Source organism: Lissotriton vulgaris, chromosome 1_1 (genome assembly GCF_964263255.1).
Source record: "Lissotriton vulgaris chromosome 1_1, aLisVul1.2, whole genome shotgun sequence".
Taxonomy (NCBI): Eukaryota; Metazoa; Chordata; class Amphibia; order Caudata; family Salamandridae; genus Lissotriton; species Lissotriton vulgaris.
The window spans coordinates 1752069203-1752083854 of NC_141685.1; the positions used below are offsets into that span (position 1 = coordinate 1752069203).

Here is a 14652-nt window from a genome sequence, read left to right on the forward strand (position 1 = left end):
GCAGGTTAGCCATAAACACAACCAGCGACTCATCGATACCCATCTCCAACAATATCTGCCACAGTTTCGTCCTATTCACCAAATCAAAGGCAGAGGAGAGGTCCATGAATGCGAGAAACACGGAACCCCCCTTTGCCACTGTATATTTCGAGATCAATAGGTGCAGATTTATGCATTGTTCGATTGTCCCTTTTCTTTCTCTGAATCCATATTGTAATTCAGACAGCCCGCCACAGCTCTCAACATTTTCATTAAGTCTGGCCAAAAGGACTCTACCTAATATTTTTATGGTGAGTCCAAAAGAGATATGGGCCTATAGGAGGCGGGATCATCTCGCTGACCTTTATTATTATAAATAGGGACAATGGTGGATGTGGACCAGGAACTAGGAGCTTGATTATCATTGGCTGCGTTAAACACTTTAGACAAGACCACCGCCCACAGTTTAGGTGCGTACATAAAGAAGTCGGCAGGGACACCGTCAGGGCCAGGTGCCTTATGTCTTGTTGTGGCCATTAAAGCTTTTTCCACTTCTTCGGGGTTAAAAAGAATAGGGTGTACAGCTATCGCAGGCAATGAGGCATCTATAGTTCCTTCGACCACTCCCTCATAGACATTTTTGAAGTGATTTAGCCATTTTTCATCAGTGATCACACAGTCCATAGGAGCATTATTGTCATCGGAAAATAACGGCTGTCTGATAATCTCCCAAAATCTCCTACTGTCCTTCAACACTGCCGCTGAAAGGAGATTTTCCCACGATTCGCGTTTGATAGTTTCCTTGCGATTCTTGATGGCTGCCTTATAGTTTTTCCTTAATCTGACAATGTCATCCCCGACCCTGGGGGAGATTATTAAGGCTGTCAACAACGCTCTGTGGGCTTTTGAACATGCGGAGTCAAACCAACGCTTTGTTCCAGAAAATCCTTTTTTTGGTTTGGCTAAAAGGTCCTTAGCCACCTGGCCGCAAATTGCCTCATAAGCCGCTATTATTTCTTTACCTTGCGCGCCAATTTTTTGACAGGTGTCCACTTTGTCTTTTATTTTAGGGAAATTTTTTTCATAGAAATTTTCCGGGATCACTTTAGCCCATTTCAATCGTCTGTCTTGGTCGCAAGGCTTCAGGGGATGTACTGGTTTAAGCGCTGTTGGCGGTGCTCCCATCTGGCCACCCCAGGCCACTTCGAGTAATACAGGGTTGTGGTCACTATAAGGTGTTATAACTGTTCGATAGTCCATAGTCCGACTTAGAATACCTTGTGAGACAAAGATGTAGTCTATCACTGAGCCATGATGGGTGCCAGTGAAGGTTGGCGCCCTTAAGCCCTTGTCGGGTTCATACAAATCGTGGTTTGCAAGAAGTTCTTCTAACTCGAACCCCTCTGTGGAATGTTCGAAGTGGGGTCCCCGGGGGGCCTCCTCGCCCTCCTCAATTGCATTATCACTCCTTCCCTTACAGGCTAAATTACACAAATGAATATTAAAATCACCTAATAGAATAAACTCATAAACTAAATTGATATTCTGAGACACTGTGTTTAAGATGCTGTCTAGGTTAGCGACATTACTACCTCTATGTTCGCTGTTCCCAGAGTTATAAAAGTTGACATAAATCGTCCTGCTATTGTTATTGATCACCCTTTCAACCATTAGGATGTTTACGGAGTCAGTATTTATCTGCCTGTAGCTTCCCTTCAGATCTAAAGAAAACATAATGACCAAACCACCTTTGGCTCTACCCATACGGCTAGGGACGGCAGAATTAGTAAAGCAAGTGAATCCATCCCACCAAAAATTAACAGATGTGTCCCACGTTTCTTGCAAAGCAATTATATGGTACTTAGAAATAAAGCTCAAACAGGCATTATCCTGTCGTTTTGCATTTGAGCCAGCAATGTTCCAGCTTATAATTTTACAGGAGTCGGTTGGTATCCTAGGCTCTTTTTCCCCCACCAAACACCCTTCAGCTAAGCTTGAAGATATGTCCACCTCATTCCGTTCCACCTCGGAGGGGCTCTGTATTAGGACGGTATTCAAGATTGGCTTTTCACGAACCACCCCCTGATACAATAACCCAGGGTGGTCGTTATCTAAAGACACATATCTCTCTGGTGCTTCGTTAAAAGTAGGCACACTAAGGTCTTCACCAAAATGACGTTGGCCACAATTTATTAAGGGTATGTTTATAGTCTCGCTTTCTAAGACAATTTCAGGTTTAAGTCAATCACAGTTGTTTAAGTCGGATAAAGGAGCATACCTATTCCCCATTCCACACCCCCAATCAAAGGGGGTAGCTACCTGACCTTGACCCATGACTGAGGTATTCCACGTAGGTAGTGGCGTATTTGGGCGTAACAGAAACTGGTCATTTCTCAACCGTGGTATAAACCTGTTGTTCCGACCAGTAGGGTCTAGGCCCGGCAAACCAGGACCCCATCCATTGACGGCTGGGTCAAATGGCATGGGAGGCCAGAAATTTGTCTCATGCGCATAATTAGGTCTTCCATACTCAAAGTTAAACATGGGCCCAAAACGGTCGTTAGGATATCGGTGTCTGGTGCCCCCTTCCCAGTTTGAGGCATTATTCGCTCTCCTAACTCTAGGAGAGTTAGAAAAAGTAGGGAGCTGAGCCTCACTATAAAAGAATTTTAGAGTGAGCGGGATTATAGAACCGCTCCGCCGTTTGGGTGGGAAGATATTAGTCAAAATGTTTGGGAGGACATCCGCATTGGCAAAATTTATAATCACACAATCCCCCTTAAATTTTTTAGGCTTAGACCCGATCCAAGATACCCTCCTGGTCATAACAATGTCCCTTGCTAAACTATCCATCCCTTGGTGAGCCATGTTAGTGGTGAGCCAATGTAGTGCTTTATCTTTCAGGTCCTGTTTAGATTCTGTTTTGTTTTGTGCTAAAACTGGGACATTTGCTAGTACGAGCACAACTGAAGAGGCTTCCAAAATGAATTGAGCTGAAACGTCCTCATGTATCGATCCTCTTATGTCACCGGTTGCAGAGGACGAAGCGGCTCCTACTGCTACGTCCTGACTAGGTGCCGTTAATGAAGTTGATGGTAGGGGCTGCTCTGGTAGGGTGGACTGTGGTGCGTTCTCATTAGATAAAGCCTCTACATCTCCAGTCGCCAATTTTGTGATGAGGGAGGATAGATTCACCACCTCTTCAACCAGATTGTTTTGTACTACCCCCGCCTTTTTGACCTCCGATGTTAATTTGTCCAGTTTCCCGATCAGGGGCTTGATGATTGTCCTGATTTTTATGTCAATCATATCTTGTATCCGGGTGAATAATTCATCGTCTATGATGTGTCTAGACTCTGCTTCAACATCAAGCTCCATATGTTGCCCTTCGCGTCTTGGGGGTGGTGTAGCCAACTTTTTCCTGCCTTGTTGTTTCCCCCCTCGCTTTGTGTGAGATTTTCTACAGGCTCTCACTGCCCGTGGTGCGGGCTGCTCCGGTGATGGTGCTTCCTCCACAGTAAATGACTGATGGTTACAATCAGAGTCATTATCATTATTGGCAGACGAGTTTACCAAAACATGGGGATCTTCTTCGTCGCTGCCATGGTCTTGTGGAATGTGGTCTAAACTATTTGACTGGAGAGTCTCTAACGGTGTAGCCAGCATCACTGTAGATGGTGCACTTGAGGACGGGCTTTCTGGCGGCAAGACTGGAGATTGGCTCAAGCCTAGCGATTGCCTCCTCTCATTATTGATCTTACTGACTTTTTGTACAACATATGAGTACATAGTATTGAGAGACTCCGTAGCGGCGGGTGCCGACTTTTTCCTACCGGCAGAGGCGAACAGGCAAGATGGGCGAACAATATCCCAGAGTAGGTGTCAGGGGCGACAGACAAATGGCAGCTGGGCAGAGAGTGATGATAGGCGAACTTAAATAGTACCTTATGGATGCCAGGCAGTAAACCTCAGGGGGGTGGCCTCGCCTTGCCTTCTCGTGCCTCTGAGGGCCACAGAGGGCCCGCCCTTTGCCCGGGCTTCACCCCGGGCACTCCCGCGCAGCGGGGTTCGTCGCTTCTTAAAGGCGTCAGTTGAGGAGATTATGCGGGGCGGGGCGGTCAGGGAGAGCGGGCCAGGTGACTTTGGCCTCGGGATTGCCGGGACTCCTGGGAGAGTGAGTCCCGGTTCCCAGCGCTCGCAGCCCTGTCACTCGCGCACTCGCCCAGCAGGGGCCAACACTCGGATGGGCAGCGTTGACGATGCGGGACCCGCGAAGCGGGTTCCGCGAGTTGTAGGTGGATCCTTCCTTCAGCAGCAACAAATCCTCCTTCAGGTAGCAGGGCAAAAGTCTGTATAACGTCCCGATTTCCAGCTGGGGCGGGTTCCTTTTCAGCTGCTTTGCGGGGCGGGGCGGTCAGGGAGAGCGGGCCAGGTGACTTGGCCTCGGGATTGCCGGGACTCCTGGGAGAGTGAGTCCCGGTTCCCAGCGCTCGCAGCCCTGTCACTCGCGCACTCGCCCAGCAGGGGCCAACACTCGGATGGGCAGCGTTGACGATGCGGGACCCGCGAAGCGGGTTCCGCGAGTTGTAGGTGGATCCTTCCTTCAGCAGCAACAAATCCTCCTTCAGGTAGCAGGGCAAAAGTCTCTCCGTCTGTAACTCTCGGCGAAGACTCTCGCTGGGATGGAGGTCAATAGTAGGTACTGCATGATGTGTTGGCAGGCTCAGTGGTTCATTGGTGTGGGATATGTGTGACTAAGTGATTCCTGTATGACATGTTCTGCTTGTTGCAAACGAGCGGCATCAATGTTTATTACGTAGCCTCACTGCTGCTCCTCCCTCCCCCAAGCCTATTCACTAGTGTGCAATGCGCGATTGCATCACTTCCACCCCTACGGCACACCATTGTCATGCCTGTCTGCACAGGTCTACAAGCCTGACAACGACACAGTGACATTGTGCGCTGAAAGTGGCCGGCCATGTGTGTGTAGGCCTATGGTAAGGACAGGGCGGACACAGATGTAGAGTTCATGGCTGAAGGTAGACCTTTGGCTTATGCTGCGGTAATAGCGATACACACAACAGTAGGCATGTATGATCTCAAACGCTGAGGGAGCTTGCGCTGCCTCATTTACCCCTCGGCATGCTACATAGCAACATTGTCCATTGCGGGACGGGTGGCGCATACACTACAACAGAGACATGCATTAGTTACTTCATTGGCAAGGCCTAAACGTAACCACGCCCAGAGCCATATGTTGAATAACAACACCCCTACGCTGTACTGCCATACGCCGGTCCACTCCGCTTAAGCTCACAGAGGGTATGATACAGCTACATGTTCCAGGTCTACCCCACTGGCTGCGTGACAAGGTAGCGCCCGCTGTTCACAGCACAAAGTAATGTTGTATGGCCCGGGGCCATCATGCATACATAATGACTACACGGAAACACTTAAATAGTTTGTGGAACTAGCTACAGGCATGTGCGCATGGCCTCTTTTATTGCCAGGGTCACATGTCCAGTGATGCCAGTGCTGGATGGGTGTTGGGTAGTGTAAGCCACCCCTCAGGGGTTGGTTGGTGTTGGCAACAACTACAACAGTGACCAGACAATCAGAAGTTCAAAGTTCAAACAGCAAGGTTCCATGACTTGACCTGCACAGAGTTAGTGGCCCTGGATGCACTGCGGCTGGCACAGTCACACCGCCGCGGGACGGTGACTTGCTATGCACTGAGGTAGGGCCACGAGAGCTGAGCGTGTCCTCGTTGATGTCCAAGGAGAATGTTGCTGAGTGTTAAAGGGACAGTGAAGGCGTATTTCCAGGGCATGATGCAGAAGGCAGAAGCAAGCAGAAACAGGCATACGTGGATGTCATCGATGATGTGGAGGATCGCAGGTTCTGTGCTGTAGCCTTTCCTGAAGCCAGATTGATGGGAGTCAAGGATGTTGAGTTAGTTGTTGTAGTACACATCTTTCTAAGATTTTGGATAGAAGAGGAAGGTTGGAGACGGGTAGTGGGGTGACTTGTCCCACATTGAGGCAGTCTGGAACAATTCTGCTTTTTAGAGAGCTGTTTATAATCTTGCACCAGAGTGGGTAGAGGGTCTAAGACGTGAGCGGAGGGCTTGGGGTTGGAGATCAAATTGACTATCTCTGCTTCAAGAATGGGGCGGAATGTAACCAGGGTTTGGTGTAGGGTAGGGGAGTGCTGCAATGCATTCCAGCCGGTCTGCTATTGGAAAGGGAGGGGCTGTTAAGGACCAGAGAGTGCTCAATCTTGGAGATCTTGTCATTGAAGGAGTTGGTGAAGTCATGCAAAGTTCTTTGGATGCCTGCACTGTGGACGTAGCTGGTTTGGATGTTTGTTGTATGGAAAGGCACATATAAGATTTATGAAAAAATTAAAAACAGGACTGAAGTAACACACAGCATCTGTGGTACGGAAATACAGAAAGAGATATAAAATGGGTACATGAAAGCAAAAACGTCTTATGTACCTAGCTCACAGATGTTATCCATTTCTGTGGATGAAAGTTATATTGGGAGAAAGAAAAATAAAAGTGTTCGGAATCACTGATGACTCCTGTCAGTGTATCAATATCTTAGTAACACCATTCTTAATATATTCCGTCAAGTGGGGAGTCTATCAAGTCAAAATATTTGATCACTGTATTGATAACGTCTTACAATGGTCTTCACAGCATGCCATACTGAATGCTTGCATTATTGTCATCATGATGTTGGCCGCCATTTCAGTCCTGAAAGCCCTATCACTGTTAACTTTGCATCATGCCTTAACATCGGTTTTTAGAGGGAAGTCCACCATCAGGTTTTCTTTTGATTAGAGCAAAGTGGCATAGTGTTTATACAGATGTCCTAACAAAATAGAATACTGGACAAAGTTGTGCACGATTGTCTTTGAGCCTTTACAAGTGGTCTCTTAATATGTAGTAAACTCTGTAAAGAAGTCTTTGCACCTCTATCATTTAAAGCAACAGCACTGGAAGGCTGTCTGTTCTGTAATAAATTGGAAGTGGTCTTTGTAAAGGCATTATACAGTACAGAAAGACTTCTGTGCAGCTGAAACTAACTTGAAATCAGAATGCTTCTTGCGATAAGCCAGGTCAGGTGATCTTTTCTTGACATCTCCTCTGCTGCTAGTCACTGAGTCCCAATCATTGTACCGCTGTCATTGTTAAATACAACTTTGTCAACAAGGTCAATTTGCTGCCGATCACTGTCATAGAGGCCTCTGCTCCTGCCGCTAAATATAATTCAGTAACACTCAAAATCAGGACATTATGTTCCTTCAGTCACCAATCGCTGTCCAATAATGTATGTGCACTATCCTTAGACACACTGTGGTACTGATGCTTCTCAGCAGTAGAGAAGCATTTACACTACTGTATGTTGTAAGTGTTTTCCTGTTACCCACTCACAATCTTTGTTCAACTGTACTGCAAAATGGACAGTGCTGGCAGGATGTCTGTACTACATGTATCCTATGAGAATAATGAACAATCTGCATGCCCCATGAGTCTTTCACATCCACTGCCAGCTTCATAGGGCTGTCAAGTGTATTACGACCAGGAATGGGAGATCGGTATTCCCCAAGTACAACTTTCCATTGTGCTCGTAGACATCGCTGATGGCCCAAGTGACACTACCATCTGGGTCATGGAAACTCTCCAAGATTTCTCCTCTGTCGCTGACCTCCAGAAACAAACCATGTTTGCGGAGAAGGGCTCCAAACGCCGACAGAGGGATAACCTGCAGGAGAAAAAACTAAGATGAAATTACTCAAGCTTACGTGTGTAAAGGAAACATGAAGAAATAATATTGGACTCTCACCGAAACAACAGATAATCCTTCAGTGACTGTTTTGCAAATCACTCATTAGGGAGAAAATGTATTTCGACAGAATAAGCAGTGTTTGCTTGTCCTTCATGCTTATTAACAGGGAGGGGAGGAGACCTATGCATAGCTGACTACAAAGAGATCTTAGAAGAGCTGTGCACAGCAGGCCACCCCCAGCTATTTGCCATTCTAGCAAAAGGGTGCAGGTACACATGCAACATTGAGTCTGTGTATATGCTGGCATCATCTGCACACTGCAAGACACCTTTCCTGTTGTGCAAAGCTGTGTACGCGTCGTCTATCATCATGGATGAACAGCATCATCTGCAGTTGTCCACTTGCATTTTCTTTCGCCAGTAAATATCGAGCTCAATACCACGTTATTCACAGTGCAGCAGGAAGCAGAGTGTGTGGTTCCAGGACTACATGAAAATGGGTTATTTATGGAAGCCTATGCAGGAAGGTGGCGCATAAAAAAATATTCCTTTGCATAGCTGACATCCAGTGCAAATGATTTGACAAATCATATATAAAAGATATTTTTATATGCATAGGCTCATATAGAAATAAAGCTAGCCGCATTATATGATAATCAAACCTGTAGATTGTGCGGTCTGCAGCGCAGATGAAACTAGGCTTCTGGCTGAAGAAAGGTAAGTGAATTGCAGGTTTGTTGCCTCGTACTGCAGAAAACCACCTCCAATTTATGAGGCAGTTACTGGAAGTTTTTTTTTACCAAACGTGGGCTGTATGTATATTGTATTTCTATAGGGCGAACCTAGCTAAAAGGGAGCGGAGCGCTGCACACTATCAAAGGCAAGTGTATAGTCATCGGGTAATAAGAGAGAAAGCTGCTCTGTGGATGGTTAATGCAGTGTGATGTAGTGTTCTTTAAAAAAGTGAGTCTACAACTATTTCCTGAATTGGTGCAGTGCTTTATCAGTGCTGAGGGATACAGGGATGTCGTTCCAGATCCTGGGTGCATACAAGGAGAAGGCCTGTTTGTTCCTTGATAAAAAAAATACTTTAGATACTTGGCTGGGGGTGGACAACATATAGACTTGTGAATTAAGTTGGTATGTGACTGTAAAGCTAGCCTAAAAAGGCTGCTAATGCAGTTGTAGAATCCGTAACTAGTTCGTGATAATGACCCTGGGTCATAGGGATGCAATAATGATGTGGTTCTATAGTTTGTGCCTTCTAAAAATGTAAAGCTCATTATGGCAATGTGCTTTGGTGCTTGCACTTCCCAGCAGATATGGTGCTGTCATGCAGTTGTGCTAACGTAGGGAGCAAGGCCAGTTGGATGGCATAGTAATTTATATAACAACAATTATGTGCTTTCCAATTAGTACTTCATACGGCACTTCTGCCATTCCTAGATTTCATACATGAAAAAGGTGTTTCAATTACCCAATTTATGTTACTAAATTTACTCAACTCCGAAGGATGGAGGACTGGATTTATTTTTGTTGGGATACAAACATGTGACCTGCAGATGTTGACAATGAGTTTTAACTCAACGAGCTATCTTACCACTATCCACCATACACCCCAAAAACATAATATTTTTAAAAAGTTTGTACTATGGAAATGTGCATGCTGATGCTTTTTAATAGCTAAAAGTTGTTGGGCAGGTAACCCCGTGTATCTGAGCTAAATAGAGTTATATAAAGAACCACCCTCCCGTCAACGCAAATCGTCCTTGGTTAAAACAAAGCTGCTCAATACCTTTGCAATAAATCTCTTTAGTGCTGGGTATGGCCCAATGGCATCCAAAAACGGAGTGAAGAAGCCAGGGAATCGTGTGGTAGTAATGCCCACTCTGTACGTGCCTGTATTGGAGATTCGAATGTTATCTGGGTATCCAGGCATGTTGTCCATAAACACTTCTTTGATACCTGCTTTGTCGCCAGTTAGCCAATAGCTGTATATGAAAAACAGAAAGATTTCTGCATTTAGTGAGACAACATGAAAAAGTGGCATGTTTTAGCTGAACTGAATTATATAAAAGGCTTATATTGAATGTATTTTGATCTTCCGTTATTTTCTCCACTTTTAGCAACGCATACATATTATTACAGGAATAAATGTACAATATCCGGTACACAATTTCAATTATGCCAAACATCAGCTGTTGGGACGGGAATGTCCCCTGCATGCTTTACGTTCATGTTCCCTTGCCCGGAATGGCCAACTGCGAGTACATCTGGTACCCTTTTAATTTGACAATCCTCTAAGGGTGTGTACAGAGGCTCAAGATTGTCCCAGACTGTGAGGATCTGGAGGGGGACACCAAGCATGCTCACATTGTGGTTAGTGGACTATTATTGCTGTCCTGGGTAGAGCACATAAACAGTGTTTTAACAATAAATAAATAGTGTGCCCTGCTGGAGCTAAAGGCCCATCGGTGTAAAGTGCTGTTATCATGTGCATGCCCTACCATGCCGCTGGAGCTAAAGGCCCATAGGTGTAAATTTCTGCTATTATGTGTATGCCATACTATGCTGCTGGAGCTAAAGGCCCATCGGTGTAAAGTTCTGTTATTATGTGTATGCCATACTATGCCGCTGGAGCTAAAGGCCAATCAGTGTAAAGTTCTGTTATTATGTGTATGCCATACTATGCCGCTGGAGCTAAAGGCCAATCGGTGTAAAGTTCTGTTATTATGTGTATGCCATACTATGCTGCTGGAACTCAAGGCCAATCGGTGTAAAGTTCTGTTAATATGTGTATGCCATACTATGCTGCTGGAGCTCAAGGCCAATCGGTGTAAAGTTCTGTTATTATGTGTATGCCATACTATGCTGCTGGAACTCAAGGCCAATCGGTGTAAAGTTCTGTTAATATGTGTATGCCATACTATGCTGCTGGAGCTCAAGGCCAATCGGTGTAAAGTTCTGTTATTATGTGTATGCCATACTATGCCGCTGGAGCTCAAGGCCAATCGGTGTAAAGTTCTGTTACTATGTGTATGCCGCTGGAGCTAAAGGCCAATCAGTGTAAAGTTCTGTTATTATGTGTATGCCATATTATGCTGCTGGAGGTAAAGGCCCATCGGTGTAAAGTTCTGCTATTATGTATATGCCATAAATTTGCAGTGACATCCTGTGTGTGTCAAGTGAGTGAGGATGGGTACCATATGGTGATAAGACATGCGTATGAGTAAGCTTGAGTAATGGATAGAAGTGGGATACATTTCGGAAGCCTCTGGCCTGGCCTAGAACAAGATGGTGGGTGTGGCCTGTGCTCCCTGACCGTGGACGTGTATTGCCTGCATTGCAGTAGCTGGAGGGAGGCAGAGCTACCTTCAGAAATTAGTTTAGCACCACCTTTAGTTAGCCCTGCCGTTTGGTGGATGGTAGGGGTTGAGGGGTGGGACTTCAGACTCTGTTAGGTGCAAGGATGTTTCTATGTGAGGACTGCTTTTTGTCTGTCCCCGATTACTTCTTCAATTGGGCTGATTACAGACAGGTGCAGAATCCTCAAACATCTTAGTGGCTCTGTTGTGGATTCTCCATGTTGGAGGCAGGCCTAGTGCTGGCTTCCCTGAGAATAATCTTTCTATACAAAAGCTGTGTCTGGACACCAACCTGATCAGTACACCTGAAAGAAAAGCCACTTCAAACTGGTTCTACAGTTGCCACTGTGGGCCAGTTGTATCAATATTTGGTGCAAAGAAATGCAGCAAGACAACTTGCTGCACTTTGTCAAATGGAGAGAGTAAGAAAGTACTATAGTTACTAACATATGGGTCATTCCTGCTTTATCTCAGCGCAGGTGCACTTGTAGCTGCCAAGCGCGACTGCAAGCACCCTCGCGCCATGGTGCAAGGGTCTCGGCGTTACAGCCAAGATTGTCTTTGTGCAGGAAGGGACACTTTCCAACACACAAAAATCCCCCAAGGCATTGTCCTCTTTCTACGTGTGCTGCAGAATGCAGCAAATATAGATCGAGGAAATAATGTGGAGAAATAAATATATTTCTCCTCATTACGCCTCACTAGATAAGGCGTGGCATTTTTACTCATTCCCATGTTTACTAATTTTAGTAAATGCCAAAAACCATGGGTGGATTCACGGGAACATCTACGCTCCAACCATGGAACATCTTCCCCACACAGAATACCGCAAGGCAGTGACTTGCTCTGCCTTGCGTTACTCCAGGTGTAATATGCAACGCAGAGCCATGCAAGATGCCTCGAGTGGCATAGTAAATCTAACTTAAGGGCTTCTGTTGCCTTGCGTCGCCATTTTGTGACGCAAGGGCAACATAAGCCCTTGATAAATCTGGGCCTGTGTGTCCACATTACCCCACCTAGACATTATGTATAAATTGGGACACAAAGAGGTGTTTCAAAACTGTCTGCCGTCAACTGACTATTACTGCATATCATCTGCACTGCATATCGACATGTTCTTTGACCCAACATATGGTATGCTTATCATATGATTGAGCACATCATTCCTAGCCTGGATTGGATACTAGAACATTGTTTACATTCAGTTTTAGTTCAAAGACTTTAACCCCGGCATCAGCAAGTCTTTCTTTTTTTTGGCAGTTCTATGTACCACAAACTTGACTCGAAGGTATCGGAGCGCTTTACTTGAGCATCAATTACATTACACAAAGCCAAATTCATTTTTTAGGTACACGGAGATTAAGTGCTTTGTCCAGAAATACAGGATTTTGAGCCAAGATTCGACCCTAGTTCACCAGTTCCAAAGTTGGCAGCTCTGGTTGTAACGTCACTTCCTCTCCCAGATGATGAGGAGTTGCAGTCAATAATGTGATACACCTAGGATTAGTAGTAGAGTAGAGAAAGACATAGCTAAGTACTGGGGGGGGCAAACAACTTCCCACACTCAAGGGATGAAAGTCTAATATGGACCTATATATGGTTGAGGAGAAAGTGATTTACAAGGCAAGGGGCTGCCCGCATAAATTTAAAAAAAATTGGCCATGGATGCAATTCTACAATCTGGACTTGGACACGGATGGGGGACGTCTAGACCTTTCACACGGCAGGACAGAACCAAGTCATCAATAACTGTGATGTCTAGCCCGTACTTGACGGTTATCATTGCACGAGAATTGCATATGTATTTGTATATCTTTGAGGTTAATGTAACTCGGTCTTTCTCTTAGAAGAGTCTGCTACAATACCTTCTGTCCATTGCTGTAACTTGCTGCCCACAATTGAGCATACTCCATGCATTAACGACTCCTTTTCCCAAGTGTGTGTTTTCCTTTTCAGTCAATAAAATAAAAAATAACGTTTAAAAAAAAAAAAACACAATGTGATACACGTTTTTTGGAGTATGCAAACATACCCTCGATAGCTGAATGACCACATGACTGACTTATTTCCCATCACAGCAATCACTAACCATAGTTCCCCGATTTGGTGACATCGCACATCCTCAGCACTTTAAAGGCAAACATTGACTAGGTTATTTTTAAACCGGATTATACACTTCTGAACTTGTCCTGATAAAGGATTGAATTCAGGGATTAGAAATCCATATTCACCGGCGATACGATGCTCGTAAAATCTACTATCATCTTTTCTGGCTGCACTGACTGAATGTTGTTCAAAACTATTAGAAAGTTAACCTCTATACCCCAAGGATTCAAGGCCAGAACGGTACATAACACAAACGTCCTTAAAGGTAAAATATTAAGCACAGTTCTTAAACTTTGCCATCTTGAAATTACTTTCCATTCATTATTCTTAATTATATACGCAAATAATCAACCAAGACCTTAAGTAAGAGTCCAACTAATTTAAATTACTGGGTGGAATTCTGCTTTGTCTGCTCAAGGCTCTGTATTACTGCTGTCGTGTTTTTCCAGATGCTGGAATCCTGGACCTATGTGTTGGATGGACATTCCAGCCAGTAAAATTGTGGTTGCCCTTTTCCTCTGACAATAGATTGCTTGCAATAATTCTCCTGCCATGATTCTACTTCCCTTTCCATCCCCTACCCTCACACCCCCCCTCCCTTAGCGTGCTGCAGTAGAGCCCCCTACCCAACTCAATCCGCATGAAACGACGAATACCATGTGACATTATAGCTCTCAAAACGGCACAGCACAGTCATTCCTCATTCCAGTAGGGATTAACTTGTAGCTGGAATTCCATGAGGAATTTCTGGCTGGTAATGATAACTCCAGCCACCTGGAATTTCTTCATGGAATTCCTATCCAGGTTTGCTGTGATTCAAAGTATTCATGCTTAATGTGTGGTCATTGTAGTAAAAGGATTTCCAAGAGGCTTTAAATTAGAAGTAGCTTGTAGTTTATTTGTATAATGTGAAGCACCCACGACCAGACGCTCTCGCTCTGCACCAGGACTCCAAGCAACTGAACAAAGTTGCTAGAACCTTGAAACAGGACGGCAGCATCCGATCATGGAATGAAGTTCAAACAATCACGACACAGTAATAAGTGTCCTCGCGCTAGGGTGCAGCGCGAGGACAATAAACACAATACATTACAACTTCTCCCCCTTCACAAGAGAGAAAAAGAAAGCATTAAATAATAAAGCAATTTAAAGTATAACGAGAAAGAATATGTAAATATATATAAATATGGGGAACATAACAAGTAAAAAAAATAACTGAACATAGTTATGATAACACATAATCATTGAATTTTGCAGGTAATTTTCTGCATCAAATTCCCAATTCAGAAGGAGAGGAGTGGGTATTGTTATTAATAACCTTGGTGGTAGAAGTGGATGGACCAGAATGATCAGAATGCACAACAGGAAAACAGGATGTAGAAGTGCTACCAACATCTGATGTCGGGG

General features: G+C 44.8%; 1 protein-coding gene across 1 annotated transcript in view; it reads right to left on the minus strand.

The window, feature by feature from the left end:
• Window positions 1-5440: 5440 nt before the first annotated feature.
• The window catches only part of LOC147751152 (adipocyte plasma membrane-associated protein-like), a 186147-nt gene continuing 176935 nt past the window's right edge, over window positions 5441-14652 (minus strand). The window contains exons 8-9 of the mRNA XM_086937903.1: window positions 9570-9765; window positions 5441-7751 (exon numbers count right to left, since the gene is read on the minus strand). Coding sequence (XP_086794029.1) covers window positions 7542-7751; window positions 9570-9765 — 406 coding nt within the window. The 3' untranslated portion in view covers window positions 5441-7541. The remainder of the gene's footprint in view (window positions 7752-9569; window positions 9766-14652) is intronic.